General features: G+C 42.0%; 2 protein-coding genes and 1 long non-coding RNA gene across 8 annotated transcripts in view; 1 reads left to right on the forward strand and 2 right to left on the reverse strand.

Moving 5' to 3' along the window:
- Positions 1-917, reverse strand: part of AFF4 (ALF transcription elongation factor 4) — a 95,931-nt gene extending 95,014 nt beyond the window's left edge. For all 4 annotated transcript variants that reach the window (XR_008314916.1, XM_053289571.1, XM_053289568.1 and 1 more), the window contains exon 1: positions 514-917. The gene's annotated coding sequence lies outside the window, so the exon portion shown is untranslated. The remainder of the gene's footprint in view (positions 1-513) is intronic.
- On the forward strand, positions 804-11,852 carry LOC128342350 (uncharacterized). 2 transcript variants are annotated; one of them, XR_008314917.1, is made up of 3 exons: positions 804-1,131; positions 7,569-7,691; positions 11,608-11,852. It is a non-coding gene; the product is annotated as an uncharacterized LOC128342350 (long non-coding RNA). The 2 variants fall into 2 exon arrangements; XR_008314918.1 differs by lacking the exon at positions 11,608-11,852 and adding an exon at positions 8,677-9,509.
- ZCCHC10 (zinc finger CCHC-type containing 10) overlaps positions 9,730-13,586 on the reverse strand; it is a 41,479-nt gene continuing 37,622 nt past the window's right edge. For both annotated transcript variants that reach the window (XM_053289574.1, XM_053289573.1), the window contains exons 3-4: positions 13,402-13,443; positions 9,730-11,799 (exon numbers count right to left, since the gene is read on the reverse strand). In XM_053289574.1, the coding sequence (XP_053145549.1) occupies positions 11,532-11,799; positions 13,402-13,443 (310 nt within the window). In that variant the 3' untranslated portion in view covers positions 9,730-11,531. The remainder of the gene's footprint in view (positions 11,800-13,401; positions 13,444-13,586) is intronic.

The raw sequence follows: 13,586 nt of genomic DNA on the forward strand, positions 1-13,586 counted from the left end.
TGTGCGCGCGTGCATTATACCAAGCTCTCGCATGTATATTTATCTTGTACATTGTCGATGTGTATCTTGACACATGCAGTCCTTCGGGGAACGCCTCAAAGAAGGAGGGAGTACTGCGGGTGCTGAGTGACGAACAGGAAGGGACCCCCTGAGTTTTCAGAAAGGGATGACGGAAGAATTCGGGACAGAAGGAGGAGAAATGAAACGAGTTCTAAACGGCCTGAGGAGGACTGGGAAAAGACGTCCCCAGCCAGCCCCTACCCGCCCAGGAAAAGGGGAGAAGAGGAGGAAGCAGCATCCTGAGGCGACGGCCATTCTCAGGGATGGAGGATTGGGACGGGGGGGGGCCGTGCGTGTGCGCTGTGAGCGACGGGCGTTTCATGAGAAAGAACCTGAGAAAGAGGCTCCTCCGTCCATTTCCCGGGGAAACGGAGCCTGCCTCGCTTAGCCCCGCCCTAGCCCAAAGGCCGCTAAGGCCCGGGGGGCCCTCAGCCCCAGCCGCCCATCACTCACCTCCACTGTCTCGCTACACCCCAACCATCTCCCGTGCTGGCACTACCGGGCCGGTGTGGGGAAGGCCAGGTAGGCCGGGCAGGCCCCAGAAGCAGTAGCAGCCGCCGACGAGGGAGGGGCAAGCCTCGGAGGCTCACCGCGAAAGGACAGGCGCGGCATCGGCGGCAGCGGTTCTCCAGCTCCCCCGCCTCTCCATGTCGGCTGACCGCTAAGCGGGAGCTCGGCCGGGCTGAACCGAGAGGGCTGCGGTCTCAGCTACCCTCCCCCGCCAACCTCTATCGTCTTCGCCTCCCAGCAGATTACCCAGCAGCCCCTGCGTCATAGGCGGGGCCAGCGGCCCCGCCACGTGACCCTACTTGAAAAGGAACCGCCGGAGAGCCCAAATCCGCCCCCCTCGTCTCGAAAAGAAGCGCTGATCGCTCTGGACGTGTCACGTGATAAAAGCTCCAACCGCGTCAAGTGAGCCGCTGCTCGCCAGCGCCCTCTGGAGAGTTGATGAGATGCTAACAGCGGCTTTTGCTTTTTCTTTCTTTCGTTTTTTTTTTAGAACCGCTGTGGCTGTATTAGGTGTGTAATTCCTTCTACTGCACGGAATGAACCAAGTTCCACAGAAACGAGGTGAGTACAGGCAGGCTACACTGACAAGCAGGATTAAAACCGTAAGAATCCCCATCCCTGCATAAAGCGAGGTACAGCTGTCATTAGTTTTTAAATTAATTAAACAAACTAAATTCAGCTAAGAGCCAGCGTGGTGTAGTGGTTAGAGTGCTGGACGAGGACCGGGGAGACCCAAGTTCAAATCTCCATTCAGCCATGAAACTGATTCAGCCATAATACTAGCTGGGTGACTCTGGGCTTCTCTCTCAGCCTAACCTATTTCACATGGTTGTTGTGAAAGAGAAAGAGAAACTCAAGTATGTAGTACATCGCTCTGGGCTCTTTGGAGGAAGAGTGGGATATAAATGTATTAATAATAATAATAAATGTTTAGCCAACAAGAACCTTCTATTAGCCAGTGGGAGGATGACTGCCCTGCTGTGGGAAGACCTTCCACACTTCTCATATTTACCAGCTCCTTTCTTTACCTGCTTCCTTGAGAACTAAAGCAGGCAGTTTGCATATCACAATGGTAAGAATACATGCAATCAAACCACCAAGATATGACTGGGAATTAGCAAGCATCTCGACAAAAGCAACTCAAACTGTAATGTGCGTTGTTATGCACCCCCCACTCCCTTGTAGGAGATTTTACAGGCAGCCTTTGACGGCAGCTTCTTTGTAGGGAGTAAGTTCTGGAGAATTGTTTTTCACATCAGTTCACACAAGTATTCAAGTTGAGCAGGGTAGCATTACACAACTTGAGCACTGGGATCAGTGACAGTCAGTACTTACCTACATAGCAGTATTATTTGCCAAAACTTCGCAAACTGCAAAACACTTACTGGTTTTGCTTGTGCTGGCTACATTCAGAAGTGCCAACTTGTTTCCTTAAACCTCACCCAGTAGATGAAATGTGTATCCCATATTACCATAGCTGGCCCACGAATGAGGCATGCTGAGGCAGTTACCTCAGGTGGCACATTGACAGAGGCAGCAAATTAGATGTGTTCACCATCTACTTCAACAACCCCATTAGCAAGTGGCTCCTCTACTTCAGGAATGTTGTACTCTCAGCAAGGAAGAGGGTGGGGAATGAAGCAGAAGGAAATGTGCATCTTATAGATGCTATCTTCTACTCTACATGTGGGTCCTCCACTGACTCCCTAACATTTTAAAAAAGTGATCAAGAGCAAGTCAAGAAACATTTGGAAGAGTGGCGGCAATAACTGCCACCAGCTAAATGAAAATTGGTTTAAGGATGGAGAATTAGAAAGCTCTGCTGCAGATAAGGGAGGGAAATGGGAAGCTGTGGGTGAAAGGGCAAAAATGGTGCATGGCGCACCATGCATCAAGTGGAGGGGGGATGGTGCCTGATCTGTGCATGCCACAGGGTGCAAGGCAGCATTTTAGCTTGATGCCTTTGGGCAAGGGGGACTTGGTCCAGGGTGAATACTAGTAGCCATTAAAGCCACTGAGAAAGAAACTATCTACATCAAACAGAGGATATCTCACAATATCCAGACAGATATAAAGACTCCTTATCTTAGAGACTACCTCTTCTACATTTCACACAGTTCCTAAAATTAACCAAGATTATTTGAAGTCTCATCCAGAAAGTAACATCAAGAGGCAAGAAGTGAGGGTCTTATTTCCCACCAAAAGATTCCCATTGAAGGTCTAAATTCCAATGAAATAATGTCCAATGAAACAGTGCTCAGGACCTGGTGCAAAATGTCAGTGTCATTAAACCATTAGCGAACAGTGACCATAGTGTGATCCAATTCAGCATATACTTGAGTAAAGAATCTCCAAAGAACTCTAACACAGACACTTTAACCTCTCTAAAATGAGGAGTTTGGTGGAAAGGAAACAAACTGAAAATCAGGAGGTCACTTCGCTCCAGAATGCATGGAGTTTATTTAAAACCATAATAATAGAAGCCCAGTTAGAATGTATACCAAAAAAGAAGGAAAGGTTCCACCAAGTCTAGGAGGATGCCAGCATGGCTAACAAGTTCAGGAAGCTGTAAAAAGGGGAAGTGTGAAACATTTCAGGTACAGAACGATCTGTACCCGAAACAGTCCATTTAGGGTGTTTCGTAGCCAAAACAAAACACCCGATAGCCCAGCCAAAATGTTTTGGAGCTGAAATGAATCGTCCCTGTTTCGGCTCCAAAAGATTTGTAGTTTCGGTCCCTCCATTTTACAATCGGCTCAGTCTCTCTCTAGTAGCTTAGTTCCTGGTCCCTCCTCTTCTAACGTCTCTTTAAATTTCCCGCCCTTCAGGGCAGAAACAGGGCCGGATACAGCAGGGACACAAGTTTCTTTGCAGAGCGGCTGGGACTGGGGAGGGAGCTTGCTGGGCTAGCCGTCTCACCGATGCTGCTTTGCCAGAGTTGGAATGCGGACACGGTCACGGCCATGGCCGTAGCCACAACGGGGGATGCGGCGGAGGAGGCGGACAACCGGGTATGGAGACGGTGGAGGCGAGGCATGCAAAAATGGCTGGGAAGGAAGGAGGGAGCCTGGCACCGGGGAGAGAAAGCACTGCCAGGATGCGGCGGAGGAAATGGACGGCTGAGTATGGAGATGGCAGTGGCGTGGCGAGCAAAAATGGCTGGGAGGGAAAGAGGGAGCCCGGCACCAGAGAGAGAAAGCGCTGCCAGGTGGTAGGGAGGAAAAGCAATGGGGAACAGGGAATGGACTGGGGCAGAAGGGAGCGGGGGAAGTGATACCAGCAGGCAGAATGGATTTCAGTGATTTGGATTCGGTTTTGGAGCAAGTCAGCTTCGAAACCGAAAATTGGGCATTTCGGGACGGTCATTTTGGACCCTCCCTGAATTGGGGGTGCTTTGGATTTGGCCGAAGCCAAAATAGGAAATATTCGAAATCCACACCCCTAGAAGATTTCTTTCAGAAATTGAAAGTCCTGCCCAGATGAAGAGAACAGAAAGGAAACAAACTCTGGCAAAAGAAATTCAAGGAGACAATAAGGGATATGAGGAGAGGTTAGGAAGTGAAGAGAGGTGAAGAACCATTTAGCTAAAAGCATAAAGGGAAACCAGCTTAAATACATCAGAAGCAGGAAACCTGCTAAGGAGGCAGTTGGACCCTTAAAAGACAAGGGAATGAAAGGGATATGGAGATTACAGAGAAACTGGATGTGTTCTTTGCATCTTTCTTTATGGCAGAGGATACTGAGTGTATGCCCATGCCTGAACTAAGCTTTGAAGGGACAGAGGCCAAAGTACTGAGTCAAATAGAGGTGACAAGAGATGTATACCCAGACTTTCAAAAAGCTTTTGGCAAAGTTCCCTATCAAAAGGGAACTGAGGAAAACAGAAAATTTAGCAATCATGTGGTAAGGGGACAGGTTCATGTTTGGCTTGGTAACTGGTTGCAGGACAGGAAACAGAGGATAGGTGAAGGACAGTTCTCTAAATGGAGGAAAGTAAGAAGTGGGGTTACTCAGGCATCTGTACTGGGACCAGTGCTTTTTAAATTATTCATAAATGATCTATAAGTTGGTGTAAGCAGCGAGGTGGCCAAATGTGAAGATAGCACCAAACTATTTAGGGTAGCGAAATCCAAAACAGATTGTGAGGAACTCGAACAGGATCTCTCAAAACTGGGTGAGTGGGCAACAAAATATCAAATGTGTAAGCAAGTGTAGAGTCATATATATTGAGGCAGAAAATCCAACTTTACATATATGTGGATAGGGTCTAAACTGTTCATGACTGACCAGAAGTGGGCTCTTGTGGTTATGGTTGTGTCAATGAATTGCAAATGTCAACTCAGTGTGTAGCAGCAATGAAAAAGGCAAATTCCCTTTAGTTAATTAGAAAAAGGACAAAATAAAATAACAATGCTCTTATACAAATCTATGGTGTTTTCACACTGAGTACTGTGTAAAGTTGCTTTTTGTAATTGGCTGATGGGGATTTCTGTGGTCCCTATGGTGTTGAGGTGCTCTTCATGGTCTTTTGGAACTGCACCCAGGGCGCCAATTATGACTGGGGTTATTTTGGTCTTTTTCTGCCACAGCCTTTTAATTTCAATTTGTAAATATTTGTATTTTGTGATTTTTTTCTATTTCTTTTTCTTCTATTCTGCTATCCCCTGGTATTGCTATGTCGATTATTTTAACTTGTTTTTCTTTCTTCTCGACTACAGTTATATCTGGTGTATTGTGTGGCAGATGTTTGTCTGTTTGTAGTCGGAAGTCCCATAATATTTTTACATCTTCATTTTCTTCAACTTTTTCAATTTTATGGTCCCACCAATTTTTGGCTACAGGGAGCTTGTATTTTTTGCCGATGTTCCAGTGTATCATCCCTGCTACCTTGTCATGCCTCTGGTTGTAGTCAGTCTGTGCGACCTTTTTACAACAGCTTATTAGGTGGTCCACTGTTTCATCTGCTTTACAAAGCCAGTATTTGCTGTTTGTTGTTTTTTGACTTTTTTGACTTTTGCTCTTATTGCATTTGTTCTTAGTGCCTGTTCTTGAGCAGCCAGTATTAAACCCTCTGTTTCTTTCTTCAAGTTGCCATTCTTAAGCCATTGCCAGGTCTTCGTGATGTCTGATTTTCCACTTATTTTGTGCAAATTTTGACCATGCAGTGGCTTATTTTTCCATTTTTCTGCTCGGTTCTTGTCTTGTTCGTTCTTGTAGGCCTGCTTTCTTTCATTGGTGTTTAATAGTTTCTCATTATTGACCATTTTAAGTGCATCTTCACTGTCCTTGATATATTTTTCAAGGCCTCTTTTCTCCTCCTCTACTGTTTGATGGACTTGCAGCATTCCTCTTCCACCTGAGCTGCGAGGGAGGTATAGCCTATCTACATCACTGCGGGGGTTCAGAGCATGATTGATGGTCATTATTTTCCTGGTCTTACGATCTAGCATCTCTAGCTCTGCCTGGGTCCAGTCTATTATCCCTGCAGTGTATCTGGTAACAGGTATAGCCCAGGTGTTTATGGTTTGTATGGTGTTCCCGCCATTGAGTTTGGACTTGAGGATTTTTCTAACTCTCCTGATGTATTTACTTCCCATTTTTCTTTTAACTTCATTTCTATTTCTTGTTTACACAGTCAGACAGGTGTTATTGACTGTTTTGTTTTATCCAGACATAGTGTCCTTCCCAAGGACCTGGGATGCCAGAATTTTATTGTTGTTGTTGTAGGTATCATTGCGAAATGTAGGCTGTTCCCAGTAAAGTTGTTTTTTGTAGTTGGCCGATGGTGATTTCTGTGGGCCCTATGGTGTTGAGGTGCTCTTCAAGATGTTTTGGAATTGCACCTGGGGGGCCAATTACCACTGGGATTATTTTGGTCTTCTTCTGCCACAGCCTTTCAATTTCAGTTTGAAGATCTTTGTATTTTGCTATTTTTTTCTGTTTCTTTTTCTTCTATTCTGCTGTCACCTGATATTGCTATGTTGATTATTTTAACTTGTTTTTCTTTAGCACACTGAAGTTAAAAGAAAAATTGGAAGTGAATACATCAGGAGAGTTAGAAAAATCCTCAAGTCCAAACTCAATGGCGGGAACACCATAAACACCTGGGCTATACCCATCATTAAATACACGGCAGGAATAATAGACTGGACCCAGACAGAGCTAGAGATGCTAGATCGTAAGACCAGGAAAATAATGACCATCCAGTCATGCTCTGCACCCCTGCAGTGATGTAGATAGGCTATACCTCCTTCACAGCTCAGGTGGAAGAGGAATGCTGTAAGTCCATCAAACAATATAGGAGGAGAAAAGAGGCCTTGCAGAACTGCCACACAATACACCAGATATATTTTATTATTATATTATTATTATTAAATTATACTGCTTGACTCCAAAGGCTCTACCATAAATACAACAACACAACCTAATTATTAAAACAATCACGAGTAAAACAATTTTAAACATTTAAGGATTACTGAAAGCCAGGCTAAAAAAAGGTGTCTTTTATGGCATATATTTGAGCAGCTTATAGGATCTTACACTCTTTTAGTAAGTCATAATACCTTTATGTATTCCAGGTTTTGAAAGGAAGAAAGTCTGATTAAGCAGTTTACAAATCTGAAAGCCAACAATCCTTTCATATGGGAGAATCCTTTTTGTTCAGGCAATGCAAAGTACACAGGAAGCTATTTTGAGTAATGTACAGAGAATTCTACCTCTTGAGTAAAAGAACCTGACACTCATTTAAAAGTAGCATTGCTGTCACTGATGGCAAAGCAGATCGACAAACCTAAAGGGTTAACATGACACTGCACTCTTCCAATATATGTGCACACCATGTGCTGGTCTCAAATGCTCAAGGTTAGATTAGGACATTGACTGTCAGATGAGCACATCATTTTATAGTTACTTTCTTTCCTTTCCCGTTGGTTTGTGTGTGTTTGTCCTGTAATTATTCCAACCACATTGAATTGTTCACTTAAATTTCTAATTCCCAGGCTACAAAGCAAAGCTTCAGAATCAAGATGCACTTCAAATAAAAAGATCAATATGCTCAACCGTTCATTAACAGTGTAATTAAACAAGAAGCAGGTTCAAAGCGTTTTGAATACATATTCCAGGTACACCATTAATTCTTAAGTTTTAGCACTCACAACCAACAGACTTTATGTTCTCCTTTATGCCCTGCTTGAACACTCTACAAGATTCCAGCAAGCAGGTCTGTTCATGTGTAGCCATGCCACAGAATATGCATGTTTGAACATCCTTTCTTTGCAATGTTGTGAACCGCCCTGAGCCATTTTTGGAAGGGCAGTATAAAAATCTAATAAATAAAATAAAATAAAATAAATAAATGTGTCTTGCCAAATGATGCTCAGTTGTAATACTAAAATAATGCCTTCAAACCACCAGATTGTAGCAAAACCATTGTTAAGTTGGGATCATTTTACAAAGATGAAACAATTATCATACACTTTCCGATACTGAATATTGCCTGCTCCAAACTGGAGTAGGTGGAAATATCTTTAGTATGTGAGCAGAGAAGGGTAGTAGTATCATCCATTACAAAGCTCTGCATTTGCTCAGGTAGAAGAATTAGGTTTTTAACGTTAGCCCCATTCAGATGTCATAGGGCACAGCAGCGCTCATGATTATAGCTCCAAAAGCAGGGAGCAAGTCCCATCCCAGAGCTGTCATCACTGTTATGGGGCTTCCCTCTCCCCACAAACAGTGCCACTATGAGCAGCCAGCTGGAAGGGGTGAGTGACAGCTCCAGGGCAGGACTTCCTCCCCACTTTCACAGCTGTAACAGTGAGTACAACCACACTCAACAACATCTGAATGTAGCAATTGTCTCCCCCCCCCCAGCTCACTTTCTTCATCCCCCCCATCTGCAGGATAGCAACTAAACTATAGCTGCTCACATGCACAGCCATCAGTCTTGAAACATATGCAACACACATTGGAAAGACTAGACTAAAATTTGACTTGTGTCTAGTCTAGTTGCAATTGCCTTCTCATCTTCCCAGAGACTGTCTAACAAGTTTGATTAACATGATGAAAGATGTGAAGCCTCAGTAAGCCAGTAACCAATTTAATTTTCAGAAAAAGCACACAGTACTGACACCACACAGTCCAGGTATCCCAAGATTATCACACTTCAGAATACAGATAAGTATTGTGTAAATGGATATCAACAAAATATTTGTACACAGCAAAAATGCTAGGCTAGAATCCTTTTCTGTGACTTGTTGGCTTTGGATGGGCACTGAATATTTATGAGGGAGCAATCAATATGCAATTCCTACCTACAAATTCAAGTGGCAGATTCATAAGATGACTGTATGCTTTTAAGACATATATTGACCCCAGGTCAGAAATGTAACTGTAGTCTAAATCATCTTTATTTTGTCACTCCTATCAAATAAAAGATTAGTTCAACATACCAATGTATATAATTGCTTTCATCTAGTTCAGCCCCATCTAAGTTAATTTTTAAAGGTTTAGTTAATATACTACCTATAGCTATATTTTTTTCTATCTGATCTCTGTCCTAATTTGTTCCACACTAAACCCCTCTTTTACATTGTACTTCCAAAAAAAAGTCTGCTTATAATATGAACATAGGTACAAGCACTAAGTTGAGTTCGTCTAGACGAGACCATGCCCAGCATTCCATTTCCCACAGTCGTCAGTAGTTCTCTCAGAACACCTACAAGCAGATCATGAAAGCAATAGCCCTCCCCTGCTGCTGAGGTATATCATCACTGAACCTGGAGATCAAGCAGTCATGGCTAATTATAACAAGTCCATTGTAATGAGTCCCTCTGTTCTCCAATAGAGTCTCAAAGCTATTTTTGCGCTCTCATCCTATCCCTTGAATTCAGCTTTGGATAGTCTCAGACAGTGATCATCTTTGCCATGTCCCTCAATGTTCTCTTCAGGTACTTAAGAACACTTCGAATGTTACTTTGAATGTTTTAATTTTTTAACTTGCTGTTTTTAACAGACTATTTTGTTTTCTCTTGTGTTTATTTTTGTGAACTGCCTAGAGCCTTCGGAGTCAGGCGGTATATAAATTAAACACACACACAGTAAATTAAGGAAACACATTGCAATATTCACTCAGTTTGCAAAGTAAAGACAATTAATTATTAATTTGCATTTAATAATTTATTAATCTTTCCTCGTAAATGATACATTCTCTAGCATGAGACAAATAATTTTCTGGTAGTTTAAGAATTACAGTATCTTAATTTTGCAAAACAGAAATGGTTACAGACTGAAATGCACAACTTACATAAACATTTAAATAGAACATTTGTATTCAAAAGTTATTCTACACACTACATTTTCATAAAAATATAAAAAATAGTTCAATAGTTCATTCATATTTTAACTTAACTAGGATATTTCTCCCCACATTCTCTCTTAAAAAGACTCCCATCAATAAAACTAAAAGGAGACTGTATCACAAATTCAGTGACTGCCAATTGCTAAAATTCATAACAAGTTAGTTCACTTCTGCTACTAGCAAGAAATGAACTGCAATATGATCTGTGCTAATATGTATCCTCCATTCAGATTCATACAATTATAACTTGTGCTATGCAAAGAGAAATATTTGTTCTAAATAGCTGATTGTAAATTAGAATATAATGGAAGTTACTATATGACCAAAATAATCAAATTTGTTTTATAATTAAGGATTATTACGCAAAAATAGCACAAGGGGAAATATTTAAAAGGTACTTCTTTTCCCCAGCTCCAATGAAAATAAAGTGTTTCCTCATTGAAAATAAGATATTTATTAAAGTTTCTCTAGGTTTCCAAATTACTGTGAGGAAGGTAAAATGAGATCTATCTCCCCCATTTTACAACTCCCATTAGGACATTTAATTTAATGACAAGGCACAAAGATGAATCTCTTCCGCTGCAACAGTCTTAACACCAATCTCCATGCATTGTGCAAGTGCTGCTTAAATGAACAGCCTTCATGCTCTAAACACAGGTCCTATGAAAAATTAAAGCATTTGGCCCTGGTCCAGAGATTGATGCACTACAACAAGGGGCACATATGCGCTGCATACAAGGATTTCTTGCTGAACACATGGTATATACTTTGAATCGACAGTACTGTTCAGGGGAGGAGTGGTTCCCTGGAATCAGCCTTCCTAAAGCCCAAAAGCCAACCTGAACTTTCAGAACTAAGAATATAGACCATCCCTTTGGAGGAAGAGATCCTTGAACACAGTATAATGTATACAGCCCATTACTATGCTAGACTCTTTGCACATCTTTTTTCATATGCAGGACCCGAGTCTATGCACAGAAGCCTGTTTCCATGCGCAAAACAGTTGCATTGGTGTAAGTGTATGGTCCACAAACAGCATATTGATCTCCACCAAAACCAGTACTAACAGAAATTTGATATTGCAGCTGATATTTGACCAGCAGGTGACATGAAGAGCCATTTGAGAAAAGCAAATCCATTACTTGAACAGAAGGCAATATCATTCCCTTCTAACTGTTGTTGGAGATTAAATATGGCTTTAAGCATATCAGCCAAACTGGAATAAAGCTTGCTTCTTCCATCTGGATTACAAGATGAAGTTGGCATAAACCGAAGGTTGTTATATGACATAATAGGATGGTTTAAATATTTTTATTTTTGGCATGTAAACATCAGGGCGACTGGACCTTAGTTCATATAAACATCTGATTTCTTTAAAAACTAAAAAAAAGTAGTAGCATTTCCTATTAAACAATAATCCACAAAAATACTCTTTCAATAAGCATTACTTCCCATTTAACAGCTCATGTCCTATCAACTACTATGTAAAACACTCACAAAGTTTTTCAATTGTAAAAATTGACCTGTCAGTTTGTTGTTTGGCCATTATGCATTTTAGATGCCATTTATAGTTCATCAACATCAGAGTCCTGAACACTGCATTGCATTATTTCTTTTTCTTTTTCTTTGGTGGCTCATCATCCGTGCTGCTGTCTGTGCTGCTGCTGCTGCTGCTACTGGAGGAACTAGAATCTGTCTCAAAGTCAGAAGAACTGGAAGAACTACTTGAAGAGGGCGAGGAGGAGGAAGTGGAGGTGCTTTCGTCACTATCGCTGTCATCAGAAGAAGAGGATGAGGAATCTTCACTCTCAGATGAAGACTCGCTTGCTGAACTGATGCTGCTACTACTGCTAGAACTAGTCACACTTTTGGACCTGCACAAATGTTTTAGAAAGACCAACAGTTATTAAACATTAGCGTCCCAGTATTGGTTAGCAAAGTCTGTTAAAGTTCAGTTCTAAAACAGTTTCCATAGGTTTTCCAAGGTCCCAAGCACCCACTCACAAAACTGACACTATAAGACAAGATAAAAAATTAATTAATTTTGCTTATTTTGCACAAGAATCACCTGAAGGAGCAAGTGAGAATTTAACTACCTACAAAAAGCAAGTTTTATATTGGCATGAAAGTTACCCTGAATAATAAATTCAAGTGTTGTCAGCTTTAGCCTCTGAGAAAGCTCAAAATCTCACTAGTTTTGCATTATCTCATTCTGTGTGGGAGATGGCGATGGTAAACCCCTCCTGTATTCTACCAAAGACAACCACAGGTCTCTGTGATTGCCAGGAGTCGACACTGACTCAACCTTCTCATAAAAGCCAGATTAGTATAGGCACCTATGCCTACTACTAACTACAGAAAGCAGCAAGGTGAATTGGGGAAAACTTGAAGGACACAAAACAAGAAGTTCTAAGTAGAATGGGCCTACTTTCAGTTGTATTCAACATGGTGAATCTTGCAGCACTCTATGGAGGAGTCGTAGAACTGACTGGATCAGATTTAACTGCCAATAATAATACTCTGTACTGTACATTTGGTCTGTATCAGATTGTAAAGCGGTAGTGCTAGTAGTTTTAGTGGCTGCCATTTTGTTTCAAGCTAAAAGATCACTATAAAAATGCCCCATCAGAATCCCCTCTCGCATACTCCAAGTTGTGTTTAGTCTGCTACAAACCAAGATATGCAAGCATGGTTATTTCACAAACCTTCTTCCCTTCAGAAACAAAGTTGAAAATCAGTGGATGAAAATCATGATTAAAGCAGGGGGTACACAAATGCCCTCGTGGGCCAGAACCAAACATGAATTGGGGCAAGGGAGCAAGGTCAATTTTCAGTGCATTAATTATTGCATTTAAATTATTTTAATTCAATTCACGACGGACAGTGGCTGACATCCAGATTAAATACATGAGTAGTCCCACTAAAATTAGTGGAACCAGTTAGTCATGAGAATAACGATGCTAGCTCAAGTCAGTGGGCACTGAGAAGAGGCAGCAACCTTCACCAGGCTGTGGCTGAGGGGAGAATCAGGGAAAACACCAGAGGGGAGATGTAGTGAAAAACCAAGCCCTGTACAAGCCTGGAGCTACTGCCACTTGTTGCTTTGGCCTTGGCCAGGGAGGAGTGCTTGACTCTACCTTCGCACCAGCTGGGTGCTGCTTTTCATTCTAATAGTGAAGCTTTATGTGGGCCAGCAAGGAAGTCCCTGCAGGCCAGATCCAGCCCATGGGCCATATGTTGTGCAGGGCTGGTTTAAAGAATACTAAAACTAACAACTTACTGACAGACTCCAAGTATACTTACCTGGAAATAAGTCTTTCTGGCATTTACTTCTCAGTACATTCCATTAGGACTGCAGCTGAGAACTGCAGCCTAGAATCACACACATCTACTTCATAGTCAAGCTGCATCATTTATCATAATAATCAGTAGAACTGACAGGGCAATTGATTGTGTTCTCAGTTTTCCTCACTCACCTTTTTTTCTTGCTCTTCCTCTCTGTAGTACTTTCTCCAGAGCTAGGTGAAAAGGAGAGAAACAGAAATGCTCAATTAATATTCATCTCCTGTAACTTCCCCACAATATCAAAGCTTGGGCTTATAACAGAAAAGCTGAATTCCTAGTAAGAGACAACTTAAACCAAGTCTGAGCAGCAGAAATT

The sequence above is a fragment of the Hemicordylus capensis genome, chromosome 2 (assembly GCF_027244095.1).
Source record: "Hemicordylus capensis ecotype Gifberg chromosome 2, rHemCap1.1.pri, whole genome shotgun sequence".
Classification (NCBI taxonomy): domain Eukaryota; kingdom Metazoa; phylum Chordata; class Lepidosauria; order Squamata; family Cordylidae; genus Hemicordylus; species Hemicordylus capensis.